Raw genomic sequence first — 17281 nt, 5'->3', positions numbered from 1 at the left:
GATTATATATATGAAACAAAAAATGGTCCAAAAATTTCTCCATTTTCTCTCCATTTCACGTGCTATTCGCAATTTCAGTAAGAAGATGCAGAAGGTCGAGCCGCCAGCATTCCTGAAGAGAATTGGCGACTGCGAGGTTTATAGGGGCATGCCAGCCAAGTTTACCGCATGCGTCACGGGTTATCCGGAGCCTGACTTCGAGTGGTATCGCAACGGCGACAGGATCTGGCCCACGGATCGCATCAGGATGGACCAGGAAGGTAGTCTGCTGCGACTCACGATCGTTAACGTAGACGAGCTAGACGCCGGAAAATATGTATTAAAGATCTCCAATCCTCACGGTGAGGACTCGTGTAGCGCCGAAATGGTTTACGAATGTAAGTAAATAAGAAATCCTTTTGAAAATATATAGTTTTGCAAAACAAACGTTTCGCAAATTTTCCAAAAAACTTTGAACAATTTTTTGATATTTCAGCTTTGGAACCACGCGCGAAGAAACCTCTCGCCGACCAGTACACAGATTATGACAAGTATCGAAAGTCTGGCATTCCACTGCCCCTGTCGGACCGTCCGATCATTAGTCGCATGATGGACCGACATCTCACTCTCTCTTGGAAGCCGTCTATTCCCATCGGGCCACGAGTACCTGTGACCTATCTTGTAGAAATGTGCGAACTGCCGGACGGCGATTGGTTTACTGCTCGTACCGGTATTCGTAGCTGTGTCTGTGACATCCGCAACCTCGAGCCGTTCCGCGACTACAAGTTTCGCATTCGCGTGGAGAATAAGTATGGAATAAGTGACCCGTCACCGTTCGCGCAGACTTATCGCGCCAAACTGGAACCGGAACCGCCCAAGTTCTTTCCATATTTGCCTCCTGGCATCGATTTCCGTCCCGAGACCAGTCCCTACTTCCCGAAAGACTTCGATATCGAGCGACCACCTCACGATGGGTACGCCCAGGCACCTAGATTTTTGCGTCAGGAACACGATACCCAGTACGGTGTGAAGAACCACAACTGCAACCTCTTCTGGTTCGTCTACGGCTATCCCAAGCCGAAGATGACGTACTACTTCAACAATCAGCTAATCGAATCGGGTGGACGATACGATCAAAGCTACACTAGAAACGGTCAGGCGACTCTCTTCATCAATAGGATGCTTGAAAGAGACGAGGGCATCTATGAGGCTGTCGCTACGAATGAACACGGCGAGGCTAGGCAGAGAGTTATCTTGAAAATCGCTGAATATCCCACGTTTATCGAACGACCCGAAGAAACCATCGTGATGGTGAGAAGGACTGGACAACTGACCGCTCGCGTAACTGGTGTACCTTACCCGGAACTAAAATGGTACAAGGATTGGAAACCTATAGCTTCGTCTTCCAGAATTAGGGTTTGTTTGATTTCTTTACGTGTAAAATTCTTTTTCTTTTTATATCTTATTCTATTGTTATATTAAATAATTTTTTAATTAAAGGGAGAGAGAGAGAGAAAATCTTGTTATAAATCTAATTTTTATAATATTAATATTATTATATTGTAAAAATTCAATATTATAATTCTGTTAATTAAATAAACTTTTTATTAAATAGGTCCAATTTACCGAACCTGATATCACGACTCTCATCATCAATGATGCCATTACAAAGGACGAAGGTCTCTACTCACTCAGCGCAGGTAACGTGGCTGGCTCGATATCTTGCTCGGTGATGCTGCACGTGGAAGAGAATGAGCATGAGTACGGATACCGAACATACAGAAAGAAAATGGACGTGAAACCACGCGATAAGCTGTTCAGCGACTTGTACGACTTGGGCGATGAACTTGGTCGCGGCACTCAGGGTGTGACCTATCATGCGGTTGAGCGGAATACCGGCAAAAATTACGCTTCTAAAATTATGCACGGACGTGGTGATCTTAAGCCATTCATGTACAATGAAATGGAAGCGATGAACAGTTTGCATCATCGAAAATTGCTACGATTGCACGATGCTTTCGAGACTAATGATTCGGTCACACTCGTCATGGAATTGTATCCTTTGTTACAACTTTATATATCTTTGTTTCATATGTATATATATATATATATATATATATATATATTAGCACGAGTTTTAAATCAAAAGCAGCATAATCCTTAACGAATAATAATCTAGAGCGGCCGGTGGTGAATTAGTGGATAATCTCACAAGACAAGAATATTATACCGAGATAGACATTGCTCGTTATATACGTCAAATATTATGGGGATTAGAATACATACATGGGAATCACTATGCACATCTTGGTCTCACGGTATAATATTATTTAAGAACATTGTTTTTATAAATTTTGTAGGATTTTATTCTAGATAATTAACATACTTTTTATTTTTATGTCTCTCGAGCAAATATAAAATTCAGGACTTTAATATAATGAATATAAGAATAAAATCGCTTTTTCTATTGAACAGAGATATAAATTATATTACTGCATGCGATATCTTTAATTTAACGTTTATTGCTTTTTTCGTAGCTTGGTGATCTCTTGATCTCCCATGCCGGAGGAGATGACCTGAAGATCGGAGATTTCGGACTTGCCCGCCGAATTTCGCACACAAGATTAATGACCTTGGCGTATGGTATGCCGGAATATGTCGCACCGGAAGTGACTAATAACGAGGGTGTCAGTTACCCCGCGGACATGTGGTCCGTTGGCATAATTACTTACATCTTGCTGTCGGGTATTTCACCGTTCAGGGGTGCGAACGATCGAGAGACTTTGAAGAGGATCCGAGAAGGCAAGTGGGACTTCGACGATCGATGGAGGAACATCTCGAACGAAGCACAGGACTTTATCCGCAGTCTGTTGGTGTATAATGTCGAAAGCAGGATGGACGTCAGAACGGCTTTGGCTCATCCGTGGTTTAATTACATTGACAATTTGCCACCTGAGCCTTATAGGATACCCTCCGAGAACTTGAAAAATTATTATAAACTTTATCGGTAAGTAGACAATTAATTTTGTAGAAATAATTTACATCTCATAGACTAACGGTAATCTTTTTGAATATAAATTTGTAGCGAAAAAGAAACGATTTGTGAGTAAAATTTAGATAATTTGCTAGAAGAAAAATTTACGAATATATCTTCCTCCCTCCATCCCTCCACACACGCACACATACACACACACATATACACAATACAGAGTTATTGATTCATCTACGTGCTTAATGATGTTTTAGTATAGATAAGATCTATTTTTGCAGCGATTGGTACAGCAACGCTTCGTGCCGCACGTGGTACCGCAGACGTAAGTTGGAGACGGCGTTCGATGATCCATCGCGAATGGTTTATCCGCCCGGACATAGATTCACGCCAGAACCCACTGACAGAAGTCACAGTCCATTGAAGAAACGCTCGCCCAGGACGTGGGAAAATCAAATACCGTCCAGGGAACCGATTGATACAGAAATCGGGATTATTACGAGTGAAAGCCAGTAAGGAGGAAATATTATAAAATAATCTGATAATAATAATTTGATTTACGAGTAATATAAAGTTTAGTATACACACAATAATCAGATTAAACATTTTTATATACTGTGTATATAATTTGTTTACATATGTTTGTTTAGAAACAAATCACAGAAATACTTTATAGTTATTACAATAGTTCTTTCGAATCGAATTTTTTGTTTATAACAAATATAAAATAACAAGTATTAAGTAACGTATATATTTTACATATTTACATATTTATACATTACAGTTATCAAAATGGACCAGATACATATCTCCTCCAGTTGCGAGATACCGATTTCCCTGTACGATTACGCGAATACATGAAAGTCGCGTGCAATCGCAGTCCTGGATTCTCGCGTACCGTTACTGAAGAAAATGGCTTCGATTGGAGGGTAAGCGCGCTTATAATGAACTACATTGTTAAAAAATAACTGTACTGACTTAAATATATAAATCTTAAGTCACGAATCATGGAATGTCTTGCATAATGCATTTATTGTGCTATCGTACGAAATTTTTCTTTGCTGACAGACGCCCATCATACGGGAACGTCGTCGATTCACCGACGTCATGGATGAGGAGATTGATGACGAGAGGAGGGCGCGTATCAACCGATACGGATCAGCTGATACCTACACACTCAGGCGCTTAAAGAACGAGTTGGGCACCCGATTGGATAGCTACGCTGAAGCTGAGGCGATGATCGAGTCAAAGAAGGAGGGTCAGCCGCCGTTCTTCCGTGAAAAGCCACAGATCTGCCCGATCGAGGAGGGAAAGCCGGCTCATCTTGTTTGTCTAGCTGTGGGCAATCCGAAACCGCTGATACAGTGGTTCAAGAACGACATGGTCATACAAGAGAACAACAGAATTAAAGTGACGGAAGATGATGAGGGAAGATCTATACTCAGCTTCAATCCCACAAAAGAGCACGACATCGGAATATACAAAGTCGTGGCGAGGAACCCCATCGGACAGACTATTGTTAGAACCAGAGTGCTGCTCGCGATCGTTCCTTCTGGCCCGGATTCTCCGGAGGTATTAATCAAGCATATTTTCAGGGATGAAGTATATGGAAAATTTATTTACGTGCACATAAATATATTATTCTGAATTCCATAAAGTATAAATTTCAAAATATAAAAATAAATATTAAAAATAATAAATATAAATAATTGATCATGAAATGGAAAATATCTAAAAATTTCCAGGCCTCTGATGTTTCGGACACTGAAGTTCTCCTGCGATGGAAGCAGCCCAAGTACGACGGCAATTCGCCCGTATTGTGCTATAATCTCCAGTACAAAGAGGGTGACTCGATCTCCTGGATAGACGTCGGTTCCAACATCGATCACGAATTCTACCTGGTGCGTGATTTAAAGCAGGACACGAGCTACAACTTCCGTTTGGCAGCGCGCAACCGTATCGGCTGGAGTGAGAAGGGTATTCCGTCAAAGCTGATCAAAACGCGACCGCCGGGCTGCCCGAAGGTACAAATCACACGGGCGATGAGACACCTCCAGGAGTTGACCGAGGCTGGTCAGGAGATTGTCCTGGAGGAAGATAAGCCGCATATCGATTACTCCCTGGAGAAACATCCGATCGAGTGGTCGACGGAGACGCAACTATCCACCAAGTACAGCTTTATCTCGGAATTGTCGCGTGGCCAGTTCTCTGCAGTCGTAAAGGGCGTGGATAAGGGCACGGATCGCGTGATTGTCGCGAAAATTCTAGAGCTCAATGCCGAAACGGAGAAGCAAGTGCATTGCGAGTTCGAGGCGTTCCGTTCACTGCGACACGAACGGATAGCGATGCTGGAAGCAGCGTACAAGCCGCCCGGCTCGCCCGTGGCAATGTTCGTCATGGAGAAGCTGCAGGGCGCCGATATATTGACGTACTTCTTCAGTCGGCATGAATATACGGAGAACTGTGTGGCAAACGCAGTCACGCAGATCCTCGACGGCTTGCAGTACCTCCACTGGCGCGGCTACTGTCACTTGGACATACAACCGGACAATGTAGTGATGTCGTCCGTAAGATCGGTGCAGGTGAAACTGGTCGACATGGGCTCTGCTCATAAAGTCAGCAAACTGGGCGCGGTGGTGCCCAAACACCTGGGTCATCCCGAATACAGATCGCCCGAGTTGTACTGCGACGAGCCTGTCTACCCGCAGACGGACATCTGGATGGTCGGCGTGCTGACCTACGTCCTGCTGTCTGGAGTTTCACCCTTCCGCGGGAAGGACGCCGACGAGACCAGGCAGAATATATCCTTTGTCCGATACAGATTTGAACATCTCTACAAGGAGCTGAGTCAAGAGGCTACCAGATTTCTTATGTTGGTCTTTAAGCGCGCGCCGAGGTTCGTAATTAAAAAGTCTTCTTAATCGTACAATCTTAATACGATTATTCATTTAATTTGCACTAATTTCTCTTTCCCCAGTAAAAGACCAGTGGCGGAAGAGTGCCACGATCACAGATGGCTACTGCCGACTGAATTTATGATTAAGAAACGCGAGAGGGCTGTGTTCCTTGGCAACAGGCTTAAGGAGTATAACGAACAGTATCACGAAGAAAAATCAAAGCTAGCTTCCGACAGCGACAGTTTAGCGAGCGAGAGTTTGCTCGGCTCCAAACAAAAACTCATCAGATCGACTAGTATACAAGAGGAGCTACGCACCACGTTTTAATCGAGCTGCAATTTTGTAATTTATATATTTACGTTTACGCGCAAGCATGCACGATTTTACCATCTCGCGTACGTGCCTAGATCTGTCCCCAGACAGTGAAGAAGAAACAGTGAGAAAACAGAAACGTAAAGAAAAATTGTGCCTCTTTGTTTTCTCTTTTGTTATTATTTATTTGTTATAACACTCATAGTTATAATGAAGACTATTGTCTATTATCAATGTTATGCCGACGAATTCCGTCGGTGATTCAAATAACGCGATGAACTTTAGCCATCCGTTCAATTCAAATGTAATAAATTGCGGCCTGCAGAACATCCTAATGAGTCAGTGTAAATCGAACTTTTTCAGGTCCAAGAAAGTGCCGATTACGCATTGTACGAATATTATAAATAAATATTTGAAAAACAGCAGTTTGTACATTTTGTGCGTAGTCCAATTTTATCTTTTTAATTTACGTGCGACAATTCATTATTATTCGTAAGGGTTACATTCAAATTACAACGGCTTGTATATATTAATAAACACCCATTTTATTTACAAATGCTTCACCGGTAATATTTTATGAAGAGAAAAAACATTATTGTACATACGAATCATTCTTAAACCTTTCAATACATTTACAATTTTTTGTTTGTATATTCCAGCACGATTCATAATTAATATATATATTAGTACAATTTTCGTTACAATAAAAATATCAGTTATATAATGAAAAATATAGAACGAATATATAATAAAAAAAAATTTTCAAAAAGACTAGCAGAATATAAAAAACTCAAACCACTAATTTAAAATCAAGTTAAATTGTTCTGTCTATTAAAATGGGAAATCAAATTAGTTTCACAAATGTCAATCTATTCCCACCTTAAAATCATTATAATGTAAATCATCTCTTTGCGTATTGCATTACATAGTCTTTCACTTTATTCCGAAAAGATTCTTTATCCTTAACATATAAATCTGCAGCATCTCTGTTTAAGGGATCATCGAAGTTTAGAAGATCCTGAAAGAGACGTAAACATATTTGATACAATCGGTGATTCAAATTGAGTGCAACAGAAAGTATTTGTGTACGTACGGTGAAAAGGGAATTCAAACCCCATACGACATCTTTCAGTTTGCGCGTTGGTGCCCATCCCATTCCATCGATACTACTTTGCCTTAGGATAGAGAGACATACATCGCCATCTTCACTTATGTTAGGATGCCATAATTTTGTTAAACACTTTACTACTGGTGGCTGAAAAACATGAGTTCATCGTGCATCTTAGATGCGAGATGCCTTACTCGGCACGTAATACAAATATATGAGTTGCAAGATTACCGCCATGTTGTATTCCTCGGTTATATAAATCTGGAAATAGAAATGACCACCAAGCCAATATCCTTCATCCGGTACAATTAACAATACAAATTCATGAAGCTGATGTGGATCATTGAATGTCACTTGACAAGTTACTGGCAGCGTTTGTTCCATTTCTTGTACCTAAATCAAAGAACATGTATCATCTATAAATTACCTATATATTATCATGTATTGTGTATAAGAAAATAACAAATATCAAATACCTCCTTGATCAATAATTTATCACGTATAGAGACTCGTCTATTAAAGTCTTTATTCTTCGAGTTTGCTATATCAGTATCCTTTTTTAGTTTTCCCCGTAACGTAATCATATTAAGCTGTTGCGAAAGCTTGTGTGTCACAGAAAAAAATCAGTATTATTATTGTCTTATATATGTTATTATTATATTATTTCTTAAACTCATTTGCGGAAGTGGTTAACATTGAACAAGATTTGAAAATGTTAAGCAAAAACGTAAAGAATATTGTAAGTTGGAGCGAAGAATGCACGTCAGTGAAAATATCATCAGAAATTTAACAGAAAAATTAAAACGTCAAAATTTAAATACAGATGGTAATAATTTAATCTCCGCGTAACACAAGATTCTGATAGATATATTGCACGTAAGTAGAGAAAGTAATAAAACGGATTCTGTGTTTATTGGTAATTTAAAAGAACATTGATAGGTTAGACAAATTACTGCAATATATAGTAATATACCTTTCGTTGCGAATTTGAGTTTTATTTCCGTGTCAGCTATATCTTGTACATTAAAACAGCTGTAGATGAGGATGTCTCATCTCTGTTTATTTTTAAATACTCGAATATGCATTAAAAATCACTAATACTCGTAAACTGTCATACATCGACTAGTGGAGCTAATGACAGTTTAATCATAGCGTAAACAATAATATAGATCCTCCACTTCGTATTGATTAAAGTGAAATGCACATGTGATATAAAATTACTCAATAATGTAATCTAACTTCTTTCTTATCTTGCAAATATTCGTCTAACATTGTCAAACCTTGTCAAATATCATTAAACTACTAGAAAAACTTTGATTATTCTGACGTTGAGTCATACTACTTCAAACCAAAACTGATCCGTTCTTAGGTTGTACTACTGTCAGTTTTCAAGTCTTTCAAGTCGAGATCATAGGGATGTTTTGAAGCTAATCCAATATACTTGTATTAGATGTGCAAATTAATTCGGCCTTTTCTTTGAATAAATAAATCTTTATTACGAAAAAATAATAAAACGTTTGAGGTTGGACTTCAACCGCTCTTCGTAACGCTAGAGAACCTCAAGTAAGAGTATGGACATCGTGGATTCGCACCTGATTGGTCTAGTTTCTAGTAGGATCGAAAATGGCGGAATTGAGGTTTATCAATTAAGAGACTATCTAAAATACATCTTTGTAGTGTAACGCTACGCTACTGCTCCGCGTTAGGCTGAAGTCACATGGCACGTATTTTCTGCGTAACGCGTAACCGCGTAACCAATCAAATCTTTGCCTGCAGAAGCTGATATCCAAATGAAACAATGAGGGCGCAGTCCCATGGTGCGGAACGTGCGCAATGCGGAATTGGCGGAATGAAGTCCGTCCAATCACAGACGTTCCGCCAACTGTACTCCGCTGAAATGTATTTTCCTATGTCCCATGCAGCAGAACTTGCGGAAGCGCAATTGGCCTCCGCCAATCACATGATGTTTTCCGTAGATTCTTCTTTTGTGTCTATCGGAATAGCGTATATTATTGGCGCGCACAAATTACGCTTCCGCGTTTTCCGCTGCATGGGACATAGGAAAATAAACTTCAGCGGATCGGAATTACTACGAGTCTATGCACGTAGGCGAAATGCATGTAGGCAAAACGATGAATTCTGAAGAATTGTTTGTTGTTATTTGTGAGCTACTAAAAACATTAAAACAAAGTTGGTGTGTATTTAAAAAACAGGAGATACGTCGCAAAATTGTAAAACTGTATTTTTTATACAGAATTGCAAGAAAAAATGAAAATATACAGAATCAACGGAAGTGTTGGGTACTAAGCATATTTAGTGCCGAAAGAAGATTGCTACAAGGAGCAAGCGATAATCTTGTAAAAGAAATGTTAGTCGAAGACATAGAAAAATATATAAATTATTTTAGAATGCCATCACAATTATTTAAAACGTTATTAACATTGGTCCAACCAATCATCATTAAAAAATATGTTGTTCGAGAATCTATTTCGCCTGAAATGCGGCTCCTGATTACACTGATAATACAATCTAAAACCTTATACTCGAGACTTGTGAAGCCATTTACTGACAATACTATTTACCATATATTTTTTGCAAAGACAAATTAAAAATCATTTTGCAACGCCTTTTTCCACTGGTAACTTAACGCACCAGTACCTTGAAAGTATGTCGAATATGCCTCTCTGATTGCAATAGCATTGCTATTACTTCGACCTCCACGAAATGTCATATTGCTAACTCCACGACAGACGTGAGTAACGTAATTCCGCGATAAAATGAAAATGTGCGGAAAGAAATCGGCGGAACGAACGTAACAATGATCGAACCAATCACGAGCGTTCCGTCAATTCCGCATTGCGCACGTTCCGCACCATGGGACTGCGCCCTGAGAAACTTGAGGTTCTCTACGTAACGCCAACATCAAAAATGGTGATGGGAGACGCACTTCTACATGCACTGTAGTCACTGGTGCTGCACTGACTGTGATGGATACGAGGAACAGGAGCAGTTCCGCCCCTGGTATCGCGAGTTCGTGTGGGTTTTTCGTGACAGCGAATGTGCAACACCACGTTAAATATCATGATGCGACGACGACGCGTTGACACCGTCACGTCTTTAAAGTGACGAGCCTTCCTCCGCGCGTTCCAGTGCGTTGGTCATTGTATCGCATTGATTTCCGATGATCGCTTGCGGCCTTCGAGCGAATTGTGAGAGCGGATCGAGGCAGTGATCTGCACTGCGTTGCTTAAATGGTAAGTATGTCGAGCTCTTTGTCTCTCTCTCCGTGTGTGCCGTGATGTCAAATGGCAGCGTCACGACAATGTCGTGTAAATACGAAGCAAACGGCGTAACCTGGATTCGCATCGCAGGAACGAAATCGCGAATGTCCGGGAGAAATCTGAAAGAGAAATTCGTGATTGCCTGTGATAACTCGTCGCGATACATCACTGCGACTCCGAAGTATTGTTTTGTAAACTCTTTATCTAGACTTCACAGGCGTTTTTTTTTTACGTATTTTACGTTATTTATGTCGCGTGCAGATCCAATTGATGCAACGAAGATTGTGGAATGTCAGAAGATGCAACAATGAAAAAGCTATGACAACAATGTATTTCGAATAATATTTTCAACATCTTTCTTTTTCCTAACAATGTATTTCGTTATATAAAAACTAGACGTTTCTCCTTAACTTTAATTGCTATTATGAATAAGTTTGCGATGATTACACATAAAATAGTGTTAATCAACGCATATAAATAGTACTGCCCAAATGATTTGTTGAATATATAAATTTTCTAAAATATTTTTTCCTTGTTTGTATAATTAAGTGTATGTTTATGTGTATGTTTATGTGTACATATGTGTATGACTTGCAATTTTGATTTTAAAAAAGTAGAATTTGGAAATGTAAGAATGTACTAAGTTATATAATATTGTTTAAGCTAAAAATAATAAAAGAATTGCATTATATTAAATAATTATCACAATATCATATTAAATGTTATTTTTTGGGAAGAATTTTAATGAAACTAATAAGCATTGAAGTGTTTTATAAAACGCAATTAACATAAATTGGCCTGAAAATATTTAATTAAAATACTTAATTCCATATATAAATTATACAAGAGGCGATTTTTAATTATAATTGTAATGTAGAATTTGTGTAATTCATAGCAATAATAGTCTTTGATCATGTATGATCTTGTAAATTTGAGATATATTAAAATTCTTTCTGAAGCTCTTGTTACTGACTTGTTTTCTAAGATGTTATTTATCGTAGGCTTTGCGTATTATGTCAGCAATAGTGCCGAATACACATAATATAGTGGATCATGCAGCTGAAAAGGAAAAGTTACTGGAGGACTTATTAGTCGCTGCGAAGGAATGTCATGTCAGATTTGGTGGACGCGCGGAATTAGCTACAGAATCAGATATATGTGTAGCTCGGCTTTGCCACATATTTGAATTGATTTTTAGCCATGGATTAAAGACGAATTATATAGAGAAAATCAACTCGGCGTTCAGGTAACGTTGGCAATTTCAGAATACGTTTAAGCTGTCATTTATTTATATGTGCGCAAGGTCATGAAACAGACCACAAATTTTATCCATTATGTGACTCATGAACAGGAGATAAATACTTGGATGACTTTATTCCATCGATTAAAAGTTCAGCTTCATTCATATGTATTTGTTTGACAAGAATATGAGTGCTTGAAGAAATATTTTATCATGTTTGTAGACATGTATCTGATTTGGTTTCTGGAGGTAATGTAAAATCCAGCAGCGCAGCAGACGCAGCATTCTGGCCATGCATAAAAGATCAACTCACATGGCATGAACAAGAGCGTTTTAGTACATTGAGAAAGGTACATACGGATTATGGTCGAGGCAGAGCATGGTTGAGAGCTGTTCTGAATGAAAGGTCCCTGGAGCGGCATTTACATGCTGTTATAAATCCTAGCACACTGTCTCCTTTCTACGAGGAATGGGCATTTATAATGGATCAGGAAAAGAATTCTGTATTACCTAATGTTGCCGCAGGTATTCGGCTTTCTATAATTGCTTCGCTTGGTCTTTATAAACCATAAATTAATATAATATAAATTATTCGAATTATTCGCAGGCCTTGGCACAATTCTATTTGCGATAAGAACGGATAATGAGGAGCTTGATGATCTAAAAGGGAAGGGAGCGGACAGGAATAGGGGCGCGCATTCGGAGCCAGTTATTCCTACAGTACTTCCAGGTAATGGGAATTCAGTATTGAATCTAGATATTAAGTTTACGGGATTTGCTGTGCCAAATAATATTGAAAACGATGTCGTATATATCTTGAAAAATGTTTTATTAATCGAATAATATTATATTGCACCGCATCAAAATTAGTAGTTATTATTTATTATATTTTTATTTATTGTATTTATTATTAGTTATTCTCGAGTTCAGTCGACAGCCGCCGGCTCACGTACAACTGCACGTTCACTTTAGCGATAAATTCACTTTCTCTTGTTTGGTCATTAATTAGTACACAGAATATTCAATAACTTTATCAAAGAACATATTATACGAATGTGGTGGCGTGATATCTGTGTAACGATAAGCGCGCCCGGCCATCGACTGACACTACTCGACGAGTATCCAGTGTACGGAAAGGTTTGCACACGTTTTCTATTAAACAGAACCTCTTGCATCGGAACAAGAGAAGCGGAAGAAGAAAGTACCGACTCGTATAATCTCCTTCGACGATGACAATGATGAAGACGAGCGCAGGGAAGCCGCAATTTCTATGAGCGCACCGCCAACGTGCCCCAGTTCTCCGGCAGCAGCGTCGACTAAAGATTCTACTTCACCTTGCTTGTCGGATTCTCAGCCGCACGTATATTCTAATGACAGCGCAATAGACAAGATAAAACTTCCAGAATGGGAACAATGGTAGGCGTCTCGCAATGAGCGCACAATATACGTAAAATTTGCGTTTCTCACAAAACCTCAAAATGTTATTAGCGAGTCCTTTGAAGAAGAGAAAGTATTAACTCCTGTGATGGATGCCGAAAATATGGGCGGCCTAGTACCTGTATCGTCGCTTGACGAAACGCTAAATGATATGTTAGTCACTCTGCCAAGTTATTTAGATGTGAGTACGATATCTTATAGTAATCGATAAACAATAAGATTGCAATTTCCTTTTCGAATCTTATTCTCCAGGATTCATCGGAGATAACAGAACCTGCGGTGGAGGCGACGGAACCGTTGATTGGTTTGGATTTCCACATAGATTCGGAGAATTTAGATATAGATACGTTGCGCGTGAGGCTTCTAGCTATGACGGAAGTACTAGAGCAGGCCAGAGAAGATGCGATAACGAGCAGATTGCAACTAGCTCGCTTCCAGAGGCAACATCAGCATTATATGGAAAGGCATGAGTTACAGTTGCAAACATTGAACAGGTAATTATTGTGCAAGTAGTTATACAATTATACTTAAAAAATGTGTATATTTAGGATTATTATAAAATAATCAGGATAGCTAAGCACGAAAAACCACGAAAATCCGTATACTTACTAATGGACGATACTGAATGGCATAATATGAAAGATTTCTAATTTATTTCTTTCCAATTATATAGAGAGAACGAACTTTTACGACAACAATTACGTAAATACGTCACGGCTGTTCAGATGTTGAGGAGAGATTCCGATTCCACGACGATATCTGAGGACGATCCATCGTTGGATTATCACAGTGAAGCGCGACAGTATGAGGAAAAGTTGATACAAGTGGCGGATATGCATGCCGAGCTAATGGAATTTAATGCTAGATTGACGATGCAGTTGACGAACAGGTGCGTCTCTTGCGCGACGAACCAGGTCATGAATCAGAAATAAGTTGGCACAACTCGCTCATTTCTTTTCATTTTTCTTCGATATACAGGGATAGATTAGTGAAAATGTTGCAAACGGAATTGGAGTGTCTCCGAGGGCCGTTAAATGAGGACGATCTACCCTCGGAACCGCCGTGTCTTATTCACATATGGATTCCATCTGCGTTTCTTACGGGGCAGCCATCGGACATTCATCATGTTTATCAAGTAGGTAGCTTTTTTATTATAAAAATAAGAGTCATTTTCATCGGATCACTTCAACTTGTGCGTGTTCTCTTTGTCATACAGATCTATGTACGCATAAGAGACACTGAGTGGAATATTTACAGACGGTACGCTCAATTTTATGCGCTTTATAGAGAATTGAAGAAACACGATGCAATTGTTACGACTTTCGAATTTCCACCAAAGAAAACGATAGGAAATAAGGTCAGCGTTATATATGCTAAAGTATCGCGCTAACTTGTAAAATCTGTTAATCGATTAAATCGATTTATAGCGTAATAAGCATGTAGTGACCAGTAATCGTTATCGACTTTTAGGACGCGAAATTTGTGGAAGAGCGACGACAGAAACTACAGCAATGGCTACGGCGAGTTGTCGGACGTGTAGCGCAATGTTCTCCCGCATTCGCGTGTAGGCCGAGCAGGCAGACGCTCGTGTCCTTGATGCCTTTCTTCGGGTAATTCATTTAATCTATAGGAATCGCTCTCCACAAATCATAGAGATTCTTATCTGAAATTCAGCTCCAAGCATAATTATTTGTATTCGGTTATTGTTTACTTACCGAGTAACATACATTTGCTTATTTTCTGGCGTTAAAAACACGTAACAAAGAAAATCGTTGACTTTACTGTATTCTCATAGCGGAGAATAGGAATTATGAGTATTTAACTCATTTACTTTCATCCTTGCCAAAATATCATCATCGGTTCTTATTTTCAGTGATAATCCTAACGCCGAGGAATCGAGGAAAGCTAATTCCGCAAGAAGTACTTTCTCTTCTTCCCCTCAATATATGGGTTTATAATCATGACAATTTTTATAGACACAATTTGTACATACGAGAAACAGAAATCTTAATTTAATTGCGTGAGACAAGTATCTTGTTATATGCAATATATATATATATATATATATATATATATATATATATATTGTTGACAGAGTTATGTGGGTTGAACACGTCATTGCATGTGTTTATGTGTAAATAACATATCTATGCACATGCGACTTGTATGGTATCGGCATGAAATTAATTAATATGTAGCAAAGGCTATTAAAAACTGGTCCTTTCTATAAAAATGGTAGTTCGTGTTTTTAATATTTTACTACCGAAAGGAGATTAATGTCCCAATTTGGAATTTTATATTAGTTTAATTACTAGAAGTAAACTTAATTTCTTGCCTAAAGTGTAAAATAATATTAGGCATGTACTTCACAGTATCTGATTTAAGTTCATTGATAAAATGAATAGAATCCAATGTATATAATTAGATTTCAATATAAACGCTATACAATAAAATAACACAATAATGATACCTGTAGTAGAATAAGACTGTTTGAGTGAATCCAATAACTTGAATTGATATTATCGAATTTTTATAGAAAATGAATTATAGAAATTTTTTTAAGTGATTAAAAAATATGTGCATATAACTAGCAAATTTGATGAGAACGGATGGTATAAATTAATAAATATAAGTTTAAATTGAACACGTAATTAGAATATGACGATAAGTTTTCACGTGTTGTGATAAAGGCGTAACGCGCATTAAGTTACAACATATCTATATATTTTTTAAAAAGTTTATTTACTTAAGGCGCCTTAATAGTAATATAAAAAGGTACATTTTTCCATTTATCTTTTTTCTTATGAGAAAAATAAAAGTGCATATCATTATCGGAATAAGTACATATATAACATGCCGGTAAATCAAAGTACAACTAATCGCGTGTGTGAAAACCACAAATTTTTTTACGACTTACAGGGTATTCTCACTATGGAGAGGTAAGATAAGAGGATCCGTGAGATCAAGGACATCGATAAGTATCTCTCGAAATAAATCCGCGCAAAACGCAAGTAGCACTTTCGGCCTATTTAAACAACAATTCATTTCTTTTTTACAATATATTTGTACTGGGCAACACTTTGGCTGTGCTCACCTTTCCATATTGAGAGAAGTTTTTTTTCCTTAATAGCAGGGCATGCTCTGTGTTACAAATATACTTAGTTATTATTATTATTAACATTTCTTGTTCTACGACCGACGAATAAAGATTAGTAATAATCATATCATTTTGTGAAGCCATCACGCAACAGTCGATGTGTTTATCTCAATGGCCAAACGAAACATCGTGAGCTTAAATTACATTACATCACAATTGCAATGGTATCGCAATTATCGTAAGCTTTGTTATTAAACCATTCGCGTCATTTCCTCAGACAGCCGTCAAAATAATGGTAGAATTAAACACAAATTTCCTGCTTAATCAATCGTGTAGCATGTCAAGTGTACTGTGATTGAATACGTATTAAAAAGTACGAGAGAGAGGGAGTTCCATTACTATATATTCTCAATACTAACATTGTTTTACATGTTTTCATACTGTTGGGATATACACTTGTGATACACGATAATTAACCGAAAGCATGTAAGAAATGATATAAAAATTGGAAAGAAACGTTTAGTGAAATAATCAATCATGTGTTACTTCGAATGAAACTGTAACTATTGTAATTGTAACATTGACATTTATTCGCATAAATCGCCAATAAATCTGCACATGGCAAATCTGTTTAATTTTTGCTTGACTTTCCATTAAAAAAAAATTTGTGACGCACGCTTTGCAAAATCTGTTTTTGACAGATTTTTCTGCCCAGATATGTGTATATGTTTAAATGAGAAAATCATTATTCATTCAAACAGGGTTTAGATATCAGCTGCTTATGGATTGTACATGCGCTCTTTCCTTTTCTCTTTCATCCTCTTTTTCGCTTTCACTCTCCTTCACATACGCACACTTGTAATATTTTATACACTTTATAAAAATCTGCATTGACCGACGAGTTCTTGTTGCTTCATTAGTAAACTTTCATTTAATTTTGC

At 38.1% G+C, this 17281-nt stretch overlaps 3 protein-coding genes across 11 annotated transcripts in view; 2 read left to right on the top strand and 1 right to left on the bottom strand.

Annotated features, from left to right (window-relative positions):
* The window catches only part of LOC105275527 (obscurin), a 43015-nt gene extending 36416 nt beyond the window's left edge, over positions 1-6599 (top strand). For all 9 annotated transcript variants that reach the window (XM_026971728.1, XM_026971724.1, XM_026971726.1 and 6 more), the window contains 10 exons: positions 79-377; positions 476-1395; positions 1595-2034; positions 2159-2297; positions 2517-2986; positions 3250-3480; positions 3753-3897; positions 4037-4540; positions 4714-5864; positions 5946-6599. In XM_026971728.1, coding sequence (XP_026827529.1) covers positions 79-377; positions 476-1395; positions 1595-2034; positions 2159-2297; positions 2517-2986; positions 3250-3480; positions 3753-3897; positions 4037-4540; positions 4714-5864; positions 5946-6192 — 4546 coding nt within the window. In that variant the 3' untranslated portion in view covers positions 6193-6599. The remainder of the gene's footprint in view (positions 1-78; positions 378-475; positions 1396-1594; positions 2035-2158; positions 2298-2516; positions 2987-3249; positions 3481-3752; positions 3898-4036; positions 4541-4713; positions 5865-5945) is intronic.
* Positions 6600-6702: 103 nt separating this feature from the next.
* Positions 6703-8533, bottom strand: LOC105275531 (NEDD8-conjugating enzyme UBE2F). The gene is made up of 5 exons (XM_011332434.3): positions 8259-8533; positions 7762-7887; positions 7517-7678; positions 7271-7432; positions 6703-7195 (listed from the first exon to the last, which is right to left on the bottom strand). The coding sequence occupies exons 2-5, from the start codon at positions 7867-7869 to the stop codon at positions 7079-7081; spliced, it is 549 nt and encodes a 182-aa protein (XP_011330736.1). The 5' UTR covers positions 7870-7887; positions 8259-8533; the 3' UTR covers positions 6703-7078.
* A 1713-nt stretch (positions 8534-10246) lies between these two features.
* Positions 10247-16966, top strand: LOC105275533 (sorting nexin-29). The gene is made up of 12 exons (XM_011332435.3): positions 10247-10539; positions 11568-11812; positions 12030-12331; positions 12414-12536; positions 12970-13222; positions 13295-13424; positions 13496-13737; positions 13917-14132; positions 14222-14378; positions 14460-14600; positions 14714-14853; positions 15117-16966. The coding sequence occupies exons 1-12, from the start codon at positions 10537-10539 to the stop codon at positions 15199-15201; spliced, it is 2037 nt and encodes a 678-aa protein (XP_011330737.1). The 5' UTR covers positions 10247-10536; the 3' UTR covers positions 15202-16966.
* The last annotated feature ends 315 nt before the right edge of the window (positions 16967-17281 follow it).

Source organism: Ooceraea biroi, chromosome 8, assembly GCF_003672135.1.
Source record: "Ooceraea biroi isolate clonal line C1 chromosome 8, Obir_v5.4, whole genome shotgun sequence".
NCBI classification, from domain to species: Eukaryota; Metazoa; Arthropoda; class Insecta; order Hymenoptera; family Formicidae; genus Ooceraea; species Ooceraea biroi.
This window is presented reverse-complemented; position numbering and strand designations above follow the sequence as displayed.

Bases quoted from the DNA above. Each gene is read 5' to 3' on its own strand.
- LOC105275531 (XM_011332434.3), bottom strand. From the start codon at position 7,869: ATGATTACGTTACGGGGAAAACTAAAAAAGGATACTGATATAGCAAAC. The intron at 7,679-7,761 runs GTATTTGATATT...TCTTTGATTTAG, and splicing joins ATAAATTATTGATCAAGGAG to GTACAAGAAATGGAACAAAC. The intron at 7,433-7,516 runs GTAATCTTGCAA...CATGTTTTTCAG, and splicing joins CCGAGGAATACAACATGGCG to CCACCAGTAGTAAAGTGTTT.
- LOC105275533 (XM_011332435.3), top strand. The intron at 12,332-12,413 runs GTATTCGGCTTT...AATTATTCGCAG, and splicing joins ATTACCTAATGTTGCCGCAG to GCCTTGGCACAATTCTATTT. The intron at 14,379-14,459 runs GTAGGTAGCTTT...TTTGTCATACAG, and splicing joins ACATTCATCATGTTTATCAA to ATCTATGTACGCATAAGAGA.